Genomic DNA, 16316 nt, shown 5'->3' with positions numbered 1-16316 from the left:
CGGAAGTTTCGACCCTCCCACCACAGCCACCCTTTAACGCTGTCCGATTGGGCTGAAATTTAGAGGTTAAGCTTTCCTAGGGCCCGGGAGCTTATCCTCGAAATTTCACCTCAATCCGATCACTCCTTCCCTGTTTTCAAAAAACCAAATATAGCCACTTAAAATTCATCATCATTTCTTTTTTTTCTTAGCCACGCCTACAGGCCACAGTTGGCAACCGATCCGGGTGAATGAGGGCTCATTCGAAGCAAAATTAAACCTTTTAGGGACTTTTGATAATTTCAGACCGAAAAATTTATCCTCCGAATTTACATTTACGAAAAACCTCGTTTTCCTATAATAGCCCATGTTAATTTTTCCCACCACAACCCCCCTGGGAGCTTATCCTCGAAATTTCAGCTCAATCTGATCACTCCTTCCCTGTTTTCCAAAAACCAAATTTCAAGTTTTGTGGGAATTTGCTTTGCGAAAATAGATTCCATTTACTAAAAAACACTACAATTGTGTCTCATTAGTCCAGCGGTTGATACTTCAGACTGTCAGGCGGAAAACCCGGGTTCGATTCACCGTCAGAGTAAATTTTTTATATACTGAATTTAAACTTCACAAAAGAAACTCAGTTTCTTTTTTAAATTATTTGAAAAAAATTACGTTTTCTAAAGAGTTAAAGAGGCTGAGTTACAAGGTCGACCCTTAAAACACCCTGTCGAGAAAGAAAAGAATAATACACAATCATCTAACAGTTAGTCAAGCAATAATAAGTAATAAACTGTGCAAAAACGTGCAGAAATTATTTGAAAAAAACTACGTTTTCTAAAGAGTTAAAGAGGCTGCCAACCCCTTAAAGGGGGCTGCCACCCCCAAACCCCCCGCCTTCGCAGCCTTTAAATAAAAAAAAGTTTTTTAAACTGAAAGTAAGGAGCGACATTAAATCTTAAAATGAAAAGAAATTATTCCGGATATTAAAGGGGCTGTGCTCTCCGCAGCGCCTCGCTCTTTACGCTAAAGTTTTTATTGTTTAAAAAAAAGAGTTGTGAGAAAGTCAAACTTTACCGTAAAGAGCGAGGCGTTGAGGAGGACACAGCCCCTTTCATATACGGAATAATTTCTGTTCGTTTTAAGATTTAATGTCGCTCCTTATTTTCAGTTTAAAAAACTTTTTTTTTATTTAAAGGCTGCGAAAGCGGGGGGTTGGGGGGGTGGCAGCCCCCCAACTGTGCCTCCTAATCCCTGTACGTTTTAAGGTTCGACCTTGTAACTCAGCCTCTTTAACTCTTTAGAAAACGTAGTTTTTTTCAAATAATTGTTAAAAAAGAACCTGTAAATCCTATTGGCATCAGTGTTTAAGATAATGGGAAGCAAGGCCGTATCCAGCAATTTTGTTGGAGGGCCGAGGCTTACAAAAAGCTTTACAGAACGCACCAACAATGGGTTTTATGTATTTTTTTTTTTAGAAGTCAAACAAAATTTCGGGTGGGGTTCAAACCATCTCTCCACCCCTGGATATGGCTTTGATAGGAAGGAAAGGTAAAAAGTAAGGAAAAGAATACGCCACTGGTTTTATATTTCCGAACCGTGGTGCTGATCTCTGTTTCATGGCCCCTCGGTCAAGAAGTGCAATAGGGGTTTAGGGCCCGCCATCTTGTGCTTACACACACCTTTCCTGTTTACTTTGCTCATATTTTTCCAGATACCCATGTAGATCTGGGTCGAATCTGGCTGAGATTACAATTCCACCACTGACCCCTGTTCCAAACCAAAATAACAGCGACACCAGGATTTGAACACCTGTCCTCAAAGACAGCCCCTGTCCTTGATGGGAAGATCAGTTATTAAATTGGGAGTAATTTCAGGTTGAATGAGTATACAAGACATGACAGCTAAGCCTACATTGCCAAAACGACCTGCTGATCCCCAGCTCGATAAAGACTCAAATTTAGTATCGAAATTGTTAGCAGCTACACCTTTGTATTTATACCATGGGAGCGTCGTTCCGCCAGGATTCTTCAGTGGCATGCTTCGTCAGCTGTCAAGCAGTTTGGCAGCAAATGAACAAAAAAATAACTATGGCTTCAGAGCTGAACATTCAGGTATGTGCATAAGTTGCTAGACGCCTATATGGCGTCCACGGTTTTTTTTTGGGTGTGTAAAATACGTTATAGCTTTCTTAAAGACTAAATCCTAGTATTTTTTTAATTTTTACTATTCACGAAAAAAAAATTCTTGGAGGAACTTAATCCAGCTTTTCTCCCCAATTATACTGTTTAATGGGGTAGAAACACCAATTACTACCATTAGTTTATTGGGAACCCAAAAGTGAACTTGCTCTTATAAGATCATTATAACCGTACCCCTATAGGGGCATAAGCCTTTTGTTATGTTCGGAATATTTTTTTTATATTTAATATATTTCTGGTATATTTTGGTATACCTAATATCTGCCTTAGTTTTATACCCAAATAGCCAAACTTTTCCAAGCAGAATCCAGCTTTCTTTCCCCAGGTTACGCTATACAATTAGGGTAGGACTATAGCATTCTAGCCCTTTTGGTATCGTTGGTGCATCTATATTTGAGTTATTTTTAGTACATTTTTACATTTTGGTAACCCTCCAAAAATGTTTTGGTATATTTCAAAACTATCTGAAACATAAGCTGTAATTTATTTCAAATTACAAACAATAGAAATAAACTTTTATAGCTCGAAGGAGATCAAAGCCCAGGTATTTGTTTGTCCCCTAAGCCTATCTTGGGTTTTTCGCACATGGAAAACCGCAATTTTTTATTTTTCTTTTGGCTGTTGCAAACTAGGAAATTTTCTGACAGTATCACATTTTTTGCAGCGTTGCCACTTTAAACAGTGAAAATAAATGACCAAAACTAATCAATTAAGTTAAACAACACTTTTTGTCATTAAAAATGACACATTAGCAATCTGTTGATCCTGAAAGAAAATTAGACCTTCAAAATGAACCTACTCTTTCTTAAGATCATTGTTCCCATATGGTTTTGCTTATTTTTGGCTAATTTTGACCAACGTTCCTTGTGTTAAAAATCTGGTGCCCAGTATTACCAAAAGCTGCATAACTGCATATAGTTGTCTTTTTGATAAAAAAGAAAATCTGATTCCTAATTATTGAAATCCTTTGAGACACACACTGTTGTGCAAATTCCCACTTGATCAATTCACACAATAAAATTTTGCTTTCATTGTCCTTGGTGCTTTCAGTTGCTTTTTAATAGCGAGAATTATTTTTGTATAAAATGAAAGTTTTTGAGGTCAGCTACACAATGTGTTCTGGTGAGGAAAATCTTAGTAGCCTCTGTAAATATATAATGTACAAAAGGATATTTAAAAATAAAAATACAGTTTTAGAAAACGTTCAACAAAATTAATCCTCAGACCAAATTATTAATAAGAAACTGGGAACTGCTTAAAATTCTTACATTCTTAACTTTTTATTTGATACTTTGGCCGCAGTCATAAACAAAAAGGGCCATGAACTGAGAAATGATAAAATCTATGTTCCCCGGTTTATCCTACTGCTATAAAAACAGTGATCTTTATCGAGTTTTATTTTGTGGTTTAGCAGTGGAAGCAAAATATCTTACAAAAAGTCGTACAAGTTTAAAGTCTTATCTTGTTGGAGTAATTCAGATAAAGGGATCCAAAGAGCTTTACTTTGGGGTGGCAACACTACTAACAAAATGAGTTTTTCACTTGTTGATAGCGCTCATTTCTGAATGTGTGGTGATACTAAAAAATGGACCAGGATTGAAACATAAAAAACATCAATAATAATAGTACCACTGTAGACACGTTTCTCTGTTCAAATTTTTAGCAGCAATTTTTTGTCTATGCTTAGAAATGTTATTTATGAAGTACCTGTTGCCATAAATTTTCGGATCTGCGAGTTTTGCTTTGAAATTCTAAGATGGGCCAGATTAGTCAGAAAATGGACACCTGAGAACAATTACACCCTCCAACAACTGTTGACAACAGTTTTCCAACAACTCGTGGAAACATGTTCGCTTATCTTCAAAATGTTTTGCACCCAGTAGTTCACAGAACTCGAAAAAAGTTTAATAATATATGACAGTAATATATGACAGTATATATGACAGTAGTGTATGACAGTAATATATAACAGTAATATATGACAGTATATATGACAGTAATATATTACAGTAATATATGACAGTAATATATGACAGTATATATGACAGTAACATATGACAGTATATATGACAGTAATATATGACAGTAATGTATGACAGTAATATATGACAGTATATATGACAGTAATAAGACCATATAATAACACAATTTTATTAAATATAATCAGTTCAACCAACAGTTAATCTTTTTTTTGTCCTTTGAATCTCGCCTTTGTAAGGTGGCAAAATTAATTTAATTTAAAGAAGATGCTTAGGATTTCCGATAGGAGTTTTTTGTTTTTTAACAATTAAGCAATAGGCTACTGACATTCCTCCACCTGAACACATTAGTGTTAAAAGTCAGAATTCAAAGTCTAATAATTTAGAATGAGATTGATATTGGGGGGTGGCTTTTTGATGCCTAGATACCTAATTAAAAAAAAAATCAATATGACTGGAATTGCTGTGATGTCATACAATCACATTATAAATTGAGCTTCTTTATGAAAATAATCAGAAAAGTATTGTATTGAAAATTATCCTTATTTGGTACCGTATGCTGGAAGAGTGAGAACCCTTATAAGGTCTTATAAAGTATGCTTAGAATCCTTATAAGTCCTTGTAAGGTGGCCTTTTATTGCAACACTTAAGAAGTTTTGTTGTTACTTTTTCAGCCGTTTTGTTGGCAAAATCTAGATATTTAGCAAAGAACAATCCTCATTTACTCAGATACGGTAAAAGGAAACGAGGGACGAAAAAAAAAAAAAAAAAAAAAAAAAAAAAAAAAAAAAAAAGAAAGAAAAGACGTTAATCCGTTGCAAGGGAAAACAAGGAAAAAATGCAAATATTTCGGATAAAACCTTAGCTCAAGCGTTCCTAGTACAAAAGAGAATAAAACTGTAGATTGAAGCCTACAAAGCAAAATGAAAAAAAAAAAACCCTAAAAACTATATAAATAAAAACATACAACATGTGCTGATAAAGTAAACCGAAAAAGAAATCCGGGGATATTGAAGAGAAAACTAAATTTTCAGTGAAGGATTTATCACAGAAGGATTTATCAGTGAAGGATTTATCGCAGCAGCACTGCCTAAACAAAGAGCAAAATGGCTAATTTTGTTTTCACCAGGCCATTTCATATGGAATAGCTATTTGAAAAAACTTCAAATAGGGCTCATTAGACTGGAGATTGGAAGTACTAGTGCCTTCTTTAAAACTCAAAAGCGATTTGAGGCAGTCAGCCCCCTCTCACCTCTTTTTTGCTACCTTGCTCCCCTTAACACCAAAGACATTCTATCGAATTTTCAGATAGGTATTTAGTACCAAATAATCGAAAGGTCCAACATGACATGACCCCACAACCCCTGGGACAAGGGTCGTAAAGTATATAGGTTCCAATTGTTCACACATGAATTTTATAATGGGAAAAGGGTGTGTGTTTTATCCATGGTTCCTGATAAGCTTGAACCTTTTAGAAATCATTCTTTGGGCCAGGAACATTATATATTGTGTTGATAGTAAGGGGTGGGTCTTAAAATTTTCCAGAAAACTATTTGTTTGTAATTGGTTGTATTTCGATTAAGCTTTTGCGCGTCGTTCGCTAGGCCAAATTATTTTTTACTTACGGCATAAGGGATCCAGTTGAACCTTTAACGGGTTATTTTATGATCACGCCGATTTATAATTTTGAAGTGGGGAGAAGGCAGAGGCAAATCGAACAATACTATGGATTCTGGTCAGAACCTCCTGGTTGAGGTTTAAGACCATTGAAAATCGATTGGCTATCTTATAATTTCCATTTTCTGAAAATTATTCCATTTCTGGAATAATTTTTCTATTCTATTATAATTTACATTTTCTGGAAACTATTTCATTTTTGGAATTATTATTCTATTCTGGAAATTTGATCCTCTTTGGAGAAAATTAATGTTTGATGCCACTATATGGCTGAAAACGCACTTTCCTGTAGCATGACCTCCTTTTCTAGTTAATATGCGCACTATATGCGGTGATTCCCATTCAAATCATCATTTTACAATTCCTGGTCCGACAGTGTCAACCCTGGTTGAAAAAAGGAGACGAATCAGTACTTCCCATGAAAAAAGGGGATTTGGCATGTTGTTCAATGTGGGGGGGGTAATTCTACTGCATAGGGTTTTTATAAGATAACTTAATTTTGATAGAGACAATGTTCAGTCAAAAGTACAGACAACACCTGATTGGAATGTATGTTTAAAACACTGGTATATTCGAAAGAGCTGTGAATAGGATCCAGACCAGAGAGTTCCTATGGAATTCTGAATATGGGGAAAATAAAAGACGGATTAGTTTTAAACTCGGGGCCTTATAGAGCTTGTTGTAGCCACAGGCAGATTTACATAGAAAAGGCTCACAAGGAGCTCTGAAGAAAGATTCAAGAGTTATAAAAATAGCATGGACTATGTTCAACGGGAACTTTATTCAGCGACCATTTGATACACCAGAAATCCTTCTTGTGGAAACAGTCTCCAGATAGCTTGTTTCAACTTCTTTAAGAAGGGCTCAATCGTAAGGAAATATTAAATAAAAATATAACCACCCAAATTGACATTACTGGTGTTTAATGATACGAATATAATTTAGAATTTGTGTCCGGACCAGACGGACCAGAATCCTATGTAATATTATTAGATTTTTTAAGAAGTCAGTATATAGAAGGGATGGTTATAGAAAGTTAAAGACTGGTGTCTCTTTTTATTCTGATGCTTTCAGGAATTGAGAATTTGAACGTTTCGTTTGATTTTTTTTTCAATTTTTAGTTATTTATATTTGGCCTAACGAATTTGATAGTGTTTGGGATTGCGCTTTGATAATATTGCGCTTGAGAATTTTATTTTTACCTTAAGCAGCGAAGATTTCAGCTCAGGTACAAATTCCTGAAAAATCTCTTGAAATTCCCTTCATCAAGCTCGGTCACTTTCCCTAAGATATTAAAGAAAGTTTTTCAAAGCAAATCTCTACTCTTAATTTCGGTAGCAAACCATCAAAATCTTTTTTTCTTTTGTTTAGACAGTAAATTGAAAAACTTTAATTAGCCCTTTCTAGGTCTTAACTCGAATTTTCAACACAAATGGAGCATAAAAACACTGTTTTTTATTTATAATCTGACAACCCGATATAGGTTGTAAGGACTTTTAAGAGGCTTCTTCATATTGGTCTGATAGTCTTTAAGTAAATTAAGGATAATTGAATGTAAATCAATAAGAAAATTGGGAAAAATGGGAAAAAATCGAAAAAAATTACTAATTTAGGCATACGCAATGGTGAATACTACTTCTCCATCCCATCTTGCTCTGAGAACTTTAAAGTTACTTACTTGTACAATGATAAATGAAGCTAGAAATCAATGAGATATTAATCCTTGCTCATCAAATCTAACTAAAAGTTTCCAAATACATTTGGTTTGAGCCTAGATTAAATAAAAAAAAACAAGTTTTTTCAACTGAAAATAAGAGCAACATTAAAACTTAAAACGAACATAAATTATAATGTATATGAGGGGATTCATCCCCTCATCAATACCTCACTCTTTACGCTGAAGTTCGAATTTTGTTCCAATTCTTTAAGAATGACCCCTGAATCACAAAGGCCGTTTAATTAGAATAGATAGCTCTTTTGAAAGTACTAAAAAAAAACTTTAGCGTGCAGAACGAGGTATTGACGATGGGGCGAACCCCTCATATATGTAATAATTTCTGTTCGTTTAAGTTTTAATGTTGCTCCTTACTTTCAGTTGAAAAAACTTGTTTTTTTATTTAATATCTGATCGCTTTTTAAATAATGCTGCGTGGAAGGGGGCCTAGTTACCCACCAATTTTTCTGGTCACTTAAAAAGGGCTCTAGAACTTTTAAATTCAGTTCGAATGAGCTTTCTTGCGCTATTCTAGGACCACTGGGTGGATACGATCATCCCTGGGAAAAATTTAACAAATGAACACGCATCCGTGATGTTACTTCTGGGACAAAAATAAAGAATTCCACAATTTTGCAGACATGAGCTTGAAACCTCTACTATTGTGTTCTCGGATACGCTGAACCTGATGGTGTAATTTTCATTAAGATTCTGGGGTGTTTCCCCCATTTTCCAAAAATAAGACAGTTCTTTCAAGCTCTTAACTCTTGATGGGTAAGACTAAACTTGATGAAACTTATATATTTGAAATCAGTATAAAACTCCAATTCTTTTGATGTATCTATTGGTATCCAAAATTCCGTTTTTCAGAGTTTCGGTTACTATTGAGCCAGGTCGCTCCTTACTTAAAATTCGTTACCACGAACTGTTTGATACTGCTGCTTCAATCTGTAACATAAATGATGCAATACCCCCAGAATTTCGTCAATGCTAATCTTAACTCCCCTAAACATCATAGAAGAAAATTTCTGCTTTGTTTGGATTTGACCCCAACATTTCTAAATGCCCAGGGCCTGACCAGTGGCCTTCATAACTCCTAATCACTGCCGAAAGTTTCATTAATTTGCTTCTGACACTGAAAGTTAATAGGCACCTGTATTTAACAATTGCTCAGAAGGCTTTGAGTTCAAAGCCCCCAATGACAAGTTCAAAAACACACATTATCGTAACCATCGATATAAAAAATATTTCATAATTTTAAATAATTCCGTAATTATTATAAATATTCAGACCTAAATCATAATTTTAATACACTAGACCCAATCTAGATTCTTAGATATTGCTGCAATGCCTAAATCTATTCAATTGAAAATAAAACCCAGAATGACATGGACGGAAGAAATCCTGCTTTCCAAATGAGTAGCTAAGGGTTTCCAATGCAAGTTTCTTTGTTCAGAAAAAAATAAACTACCTTCGAGTTCTTTCAACGTGTCAGCTATCGGAATACAGTTTTTTTGTTTTTTTTTTACAAATAATAGCTCTATTATATAAGCACGTACCCAATAGTTTTTTAGGGGGAAGGGGAAATAATGTAAAAAATAATTTGTGTGATAATTTGCGTAAGAAGTGCCAAGAAATAATTAAAAAAATTGCGGAGGGGGAAGGCCACATTGCCCCTCCTTTGGGTAAATGCTTGCCACCATAGTTCTCAAAACGCAGTCTAACTTACTACTAGCATCGGAAGCCAACTGCCGCCACTTATTTTTCGTTTCCTAATTAGTTTTAACACAATTAGGGTAACTTACTGACATCAATTTTGGCACTTCACCAATTTTTATCTTGCATTATTGCTCTGGGCGATACAATGGTATCAACATTTTTTTTTTGAAGTAGCAAGGGAGCCAGGCAGACCAATTGCAATAACTTTTCTCAAAATGTTCCCCCATTTACCATTTACTCTGTCAGAACCGTCTGTTTGGAGGCTCTCCAGTAACAGCATCTGTTAGTTGACTTGTCTTGAACTTTTCTCCGCCTAGCCAACAAATTAGCCTGGGGACCCATGTCCGAAATGGCTTTATTTTCTTCTGCTAAGGACAGTCAGAGATTAATAATCAGGACCTATGCTGACTTATTTTTAAAGTGGTTGAATAAAGTGTCTGAGATATGAATTTTTCGGAAACTCAATTGAGTGTGATCAGTAATAACCTTATTTGTAATTCAGGTTTGGACCTGAATGTTTGTAGGATTGCTGATAGCATTCCCTTATAATGAAAATTACTACAATTTAGTTATTGTAATCGTCGCCATAATTCAGTAGAACGTAGTCTTTCTTTCCTAGTAAGTGAAGATGAAATGAATCAGGATTATATAAACAAATTTATGAAGCCTTTTCCATTGAGTTTACCTCCATTTTTTTTTTTTTTATTGAGACAGTTTGTCGGCTCTCGGGTATTGAAGAAGCCCATAAACCTGAACAGTTGAAGCGCTAACATTATAATGACATTCGGATTACTTAGACACTCAGACTAATGTCGCACTCCTGACCAGCGTTGTCAATGCGGTGCAATAGTACCGTTTTCGGTACAATTTGGAAGCCCTAGTACAATGCGGTACATTAGGAAATGTGCTGGTACAATCAAATTTCCCAGTCCATTTGTGCTTTACTTTCTCCTTTCTGACTCAGATATCTGTTCAATTATTAGTTTGTCAAAAATATTGCTCTTATTGTGGAATTTTCTTAACCTGCTGTTCAGATGGTACAAATTGACCTCTTTCGGTACAATTTTAGTCGGCAAACTAGTACAGTTTATTTCAAAGCATTGACAACACTGCTCCTTACTTCATTTTAATTTGTTGTGACCGATTAGTACAAACCTGAAAGCCAATCATAATATCTGGTAAGAAGCCATAAACAAGTTAACGCATAAAGAATATTTAAGAAAACTAGCTTACAAAAAAAACAAAAACAAAATACTTAGAAAACATAATTGTAAACTATACTTGGGTTTTAACATAAAATTTGGAGGTAGTTTTTACAAAAATTTTAAATACACTTGCTTATAATCTGTTACCCGAATTTAATATATAAATCCCAAAAATAAGTAAAATTTCCATTGATCCCATCGGTTATATATTTAAGACTGCAATGTGGAGTATATCCCATTAGTCTACTTTTCAGTGACAATTGTGGAGTGTTTGAATTAAATCTAACTATTTTAAACATGGAGTCATGAAAAAATTTTTTGATACAAATAGCCAAAAAATTAATAGACTATAAAAATAGCCTAGATTACCAAAAGAATCTCTTTTGTAATTTAATTTGAAAGAAATCTTTTTAACTTACTTTTCTTGCATGCCGACCAATGGTGTGCGTAGTGCAGGTACCGATCTCCTTATTTTCTGCCTTCGGCTGGGAGTTCAATATGTGGTTGCTTCATCGATGCTTCCTGCTTCCAAATCATTCCATTCTTCCTGGGTCCCCCCCCCCAAATTTCTCCAGGTACTGATTTAGAGCTGGGTTGACTCTGGCTGAGCTTAGAGAGTCATACCCCTGACCCCCGTTCAAACCAAATAACCAGCAACACCAGTACTTGAAGCCCTGTCCTGAGGATATCAAGTCTAGCGTGCTAGCCACTCGGCCAAAAAGTATATAGTTAAATTGGAAAGAAGTCCTCACCCCCCAATGATGGATTCAGGGGACAAGGGAGGTGCCCCCCCTAGCATAGTCTAAAGTAGTGTAATTTACTTAATTAACGCAAGTTTGATTTAATTAAACTTGCTAATAACGGAAGATTATTGGATTAACCTATTTTGCGCCCCCGCCCTAGAAAAAAAAATCATGGATCCGCTCCTGTCACACCCTCCTATATATGTGAATTAAGACCTCTGAGCTCATTTTCCCAGGATTGCTCGTACACACTACGGCTATTTTGCCATATGGCAAAATTTGCCATATGGCTATTTTGACTATGGCAAATTTTACCTTATAATATTACCAAAACAACAACGCCTTTTTTCTTACTCTCACTTTTCATTAGAACTAAGTTCACAATTGTAGATCTCTTAGAGCAAATTATATTTTCAGCTACAAGCCATTCTTTTTCAAAGTACCAAGGACATGAAAAATAACATATTTTTTGTCCACAAAACCCAACTTGTATTTATTTATACCTGTAAATGGTGATTGTCTAAGGCTTTCTTTTGGGTTGCTTTAACATTATAAAGCTTTGAGGGCAGTACTATATTATCAACAGTGTTTCTCCGTTTAATGTGAAAGTAAATAAGGAAAACTAATTGATTAAATTTTTCTACGTTCTTCGTCCGTATAAATTCAAACGATTACGATCTGTGAATTCATAACGACAACTACAACGTCAATAGAAAGTAGTGCCTTCTTAAGCTATTGGGTACCATTTTTAACTTGTGTTTTGCTTATTTTTAGCCCATGTTTTTTTTTTTTTTATTTGTCGCCTGCTACTGCCGAAATCTGCATAAATACACATGGTGATCTGTTTCACTAAAAATTAAATGTCCTATTTCGCCTATTTATGTTAAGGTATATATAGTGGTTCAGTTTCCACGTAGCCATTTCAAATAACACAATTTCATTTTCACCTTCAACATTCCATTGCAAGAGATTTAGCGTGTTAGTAATTCCAGTTTATCTCTACAAAGCACATTATAAAAATCAATTCAACGTCACTTTTCAATTGCAGGTAATCCAGTCACTCATTGTCCAAGGATTCCTTTTTCACATTATGGCTATGCATCCCCACCAGTGAATCCCACTCCTGTCCAATCAACAGCAAGCAGAAAGTTTGATATACGCTCATTAGTTCAAACCGAGTCAGAATCTGCAGAACAGAGTCGCAAACGTCAGGCAGAATCCACGGTGTCACCTGTACCAAAAAGAGTAAAAACAGAAGTCCAATCTACCTTTCCTGTTCAGTATCCAATGCAGAACTTGTTTGATGCTGTGAGAAGTCAAAGCAATCTAAGTGATGCTCAGCTCAGATTTATTCAGCAGCAATTGCATCTTAGTTCTCTTTATCAGAATACCCTTCTGGCGCAGCAGAACCTGGCCAGTCAAATGGATCCAGCTATGACGTTGATGCAGCAGCATTCAGATGCTTGGAGAAGGCATGCACCAACAGGTAGTTCAAACGTAGCTCCTACCAAAGACCCGTTGGATTTGACAGGTCATCTCCAAAGAGAACAAGATGATCAAAAAGTGGAACAGAATGAGAGCCAAGAGGAAATAATTGAGACCAAACAACACGAAGACAACGAGCGATAAACGCTTAAATGATCTGTAATAAAAATATCAGATGGCTTTGCACTCTAAAGATTGTAAAGACCTACCATTGAAACAAATTATTTTGACTTTCCAATACCATCCTGAAAAAACTTGGAAGCGTGTTCTGTGAAATAACATTATAATTTTTATTTATTATCAGAGCCGCTTTTGTAAATATTTATATGTGACCATAGTATTTATGTGTGCAGTGCTGTACAGTTTGCACTAATGTCTAAATATTGCCACACATAAAGAAAAGACTATTGAAAATGATAAATGAACCAAATTGTGAGCTAAATCAATGTTGCCACATGATGCATATTTGTGTCATTTGGGCACTTTTGGAAAGTGCTCTCGCATTGAATTCATCCAATCAACGTGTTCAGCATAACCTATATATCCAATCAGCATGCCCTACATCTGATATCACTGAGCCAATTACAAATTAGTTTCATACAACCAATGCCCGACAACTTAAAAGGAAAAAGATGCAATCTCAATTTATTCGCGGTTTGAAATTTCAGCTGGATTCTCAAAAGAGGTTTTTGTTCTCGAAATTTGGATGGTTATCCTCAGAATCTGTAATTTAGCCCAGGGGCAAATTAATCACCCTTAAAACCAGTAATTGTTTACAGTATTGTTATTCTTTGTCCATACAGATGTTGTCATTGTTTTTTTTTCTATATGAAAAGATACTATGCGTTTAATATTGTAAATATATTCACTCCATCTGTTAAATCAATGCCAAGAAGCACTGACAGAGCACCAGTTATATTGTTTTTTTATTTGAATTTCTTTACGCCCTTCACCTCCCTCTAGCAATAAGTATTAAAATCTGGGATTTAGTTCTAAAGGAAAGCAACTTGTATTTTACATAATTTTTTTTACACTAAAGCAGGAAAATAAAGTAAGCATCTGTAATCTTTTTGAAATTGATAAACGTCTTTTTTTACTATTATTGTCAATTTTTTTGCTATTTTTATTTGTCAAGAGCAATGTTTTGAGATGTCTGCTGAACATTTTTATAAAAGTGAGTTTTACAATATCAGGCAAAAAGCCTATTTAGAATGACATTTTATTACTACCAAGGCATAGCTAGCGCTAATTTTAACCAGTCAGGTTTTTCCTAGAATTTTCTGATTGCCTGAATAATTGTATGAGAAATTCTTGCGTTTATTAAATTTCGGTACTAGTTAAATCTCATTGTGAATGTGACATAACCACTAAAAAGTAGCATTTTTCTAACCTTTTTAAGGTAAGACAAACAACTGCGGGATGTTTCTGGTAATACTAAGTAATTACCATCTAGGAGTACGGTTATAGCTATACTGCTATAATTACGGTTATAGCTATTATAGCTATAAATTAAATGCATAGTAAATTTTTAGTTTAACATTAACATGTAAATTCGGTACTGGGGCAAAACACACAGACAGATTACCATCTTAAATTTCTACGGACGGGCGGAGCACAGTAATTTTTTTCCTTTTTTTTAACACCTTCTATGTTGAGAAGCATAGAGGTTATTTTTAAAAATGTCATTGCTGAAAAACTTATCTTTTTTTTACTGGCTTAACCATCCTTAAAATTATTGGGCTGGCTTGATATTGATGTCTAGCAAATGGCAGACTAATCTGTCTCTCCAGAAATTGCCTTTCCTTGTTTGTCTAGATTTGCCACCTAGTATGACTGAAGCTGAAGCAGTCATAAGCCTAGTCTTACCAAGGTGGAGCCATTTGTCTCCCTGGGGATAAGAAATAATGTAATCGTCCAAAATACGTCACAAAAATAAGCCAGATGAATCAAAAGACATTTTGTAAGACATAAGTAGGGACTGTTGTCTTTCCTTTTTATTTGAGTGTATTCTAGGTGGATATTTACTATTCAATTCGTATTTACTTCAAAATTTAATGCGACTTAAGAGCGAACATGGAACAGATTTTACACTAAAGGTTTGATAAGCGTTATAATGATTAGTAGAATACGAGTATTTTTAATGGGTAATGACTAGAAATGAAAAGAAAGTGTTAATGCCTGAAAACTCACTGATTATCATAGTTTTGGTCATTCACCTCCGTTTTCCCAATTTAATGTTGATAGCGCTGAAGATGCTAGTTAGCCATATTCGCAGAAATGTAATGCAAAATTTAATACAAAGTAAATTTTTAATTGTTCCCGCAGTTAGTTCGCTCTCACCTGGAACGAAAAATTAAATTTTTGTTTAATACTAAGAACTTTTTTGTGAACCTGGACTGCTGTTTTTGTTTTTAACTATCTAGAATTCAGATGAAAATTTGTACTTGGACTATCGTTTTTTTTGTGTATTTTTTGTTGTTGTTGTTTTTTTGTCCCACCTCCCTCCAGTGGCACTAGTAACTGAAAAAAAACTACTTTTAAAAACTAAATTAAAGTAAATGCCATCTACCCCTTAAAATCAACAAGAAAATTTTTATTTTTATCTTTAACAGACAGGCACCGCTTTCCTAACTTGTTCTCACATTCATTCTAGACTATCTTTCTCCACTCAAAAACTCAAACTGCCTCCTCATGTCCAGTAGCGATCTTAGGCCTCATAATTGGGGGGGGGGGCTAGGTATACCATAGGAGTACAAAAAAATAAAATAAAAGGAAATTCATGTCGGAAAACTGGAAGGGGGGTAACTGCCCACCCCTCAACCCAGACATAGAACCTTCACAGCTCAAGTCCAAACCTCACTCTGTCTTATGAGTATATTTACAAATGCTATTGAAAGTCGGAAAAATTTTTTTTATCTGTTCTTTAATTATTCTTGATTTTTAATTTCCCTTTCAATTCAACTTAAAAAAAAAACTGATTTTGATTAAACTTTAGCCTGTCGTATTTAGTACCATTCTGGGTTCTAAAAGTATAATCAGTCTTAAAGTAGTTTCGACTTGTTTTTCCCCCTTCTTTTACAAAAATACCTGGTTTTAACATTGCCATATTTTATATTTTAGCTCAAAGGCTTTTATTATCTAGTCGTTCCTTGCGTTATTAATGACAATCTTTGACGTTAAATGTGAAAGGAAAGAGTAATCTTGAAAATAATAGTATTGTATGTCCATCTAAATAAAATAGACTTTTTGTTTAAAGATTATCTGTCTTGTAATAAAATGGTAGGCAAAATAAGAATGATTGTGCAGAAAGTATCACGTAATATCAACATGAAAAGGAGATAAATGTCCTGTTCAGGAAGATATGACTGCCTAGTGTTTATGATATATAAAGCTTGGAATGTTAATGATAATAGAATACTGGCTTAATTCACATATATTCCGAGGTTACGCTTGCTCTGCAACTTAGTGCTGCTCTGCAACAAGTTTGCGCTTGTTTTGCAACTTAGCACGTTTTTTAGTGTTTTTAGATTAAATTTTGTCGATATATACAAAAAGATTGTAAAAAGTCAGTTTCCCTCGGCCTTTTTTTTGCAAAAAAATTGAGTTTTTTAAATGGA

General features: G+C 34.8%; 1 protein-coding gene across 5 annotated transcripts in view; it reads left to right on the top strand.

Annotated features, from left to right (window-relative positions):
* LOC148948281 (uncharacterized) overlaps positions 1 to 15948 on the top strand; it is an 84282-nt gene extending 68334 nt beyond the window's left edge. For all 5 annotated transcript variants that reach the window (XM_089093861.1, XM_089093862.1, XM_089093865.1 and 2 more), the window contains 2 exons: positions 1854 to 2090; positions 12263 to 15948. In XM_089093861.1, the coding sequence (XP_088949987.1) occupies positions 1859 to 2090; positions 12263 to 12843 (813 nt within the window). In that variant the 5' untranslated portion in view covers positions 1854 to 1858 and the 3' untranslated portion in view covers positions 12844 to 15948. The remainder of the gene's footprint in view (positions 1 to 1853; positions 2091 to 12262) is intronic.
* The last annotated feature ends 368 nt before the right edge of the window (positions 15949 to 16316 follow it).

This window comes from Artemia sp. Qi Xiang Cuo, chromosome 9 (assembly GCF_049724085.1).
Source record: "Artemia sp. Qi Xiang Cuo chromosome 9, ASM4972408v1, whole genome shotgun sequence".
Taxonomy (NCBI): domain Eukaryota; kingdom Metazoa; phylum Arthropoda; class Branchiopoda; order Anostraca; family Artemiidae; genus Artemia; species Artemia sp. Qi Xiang Cuo.
This window is presented reverse-complemented; position numbering and strand designations above follow the sequence as displayed.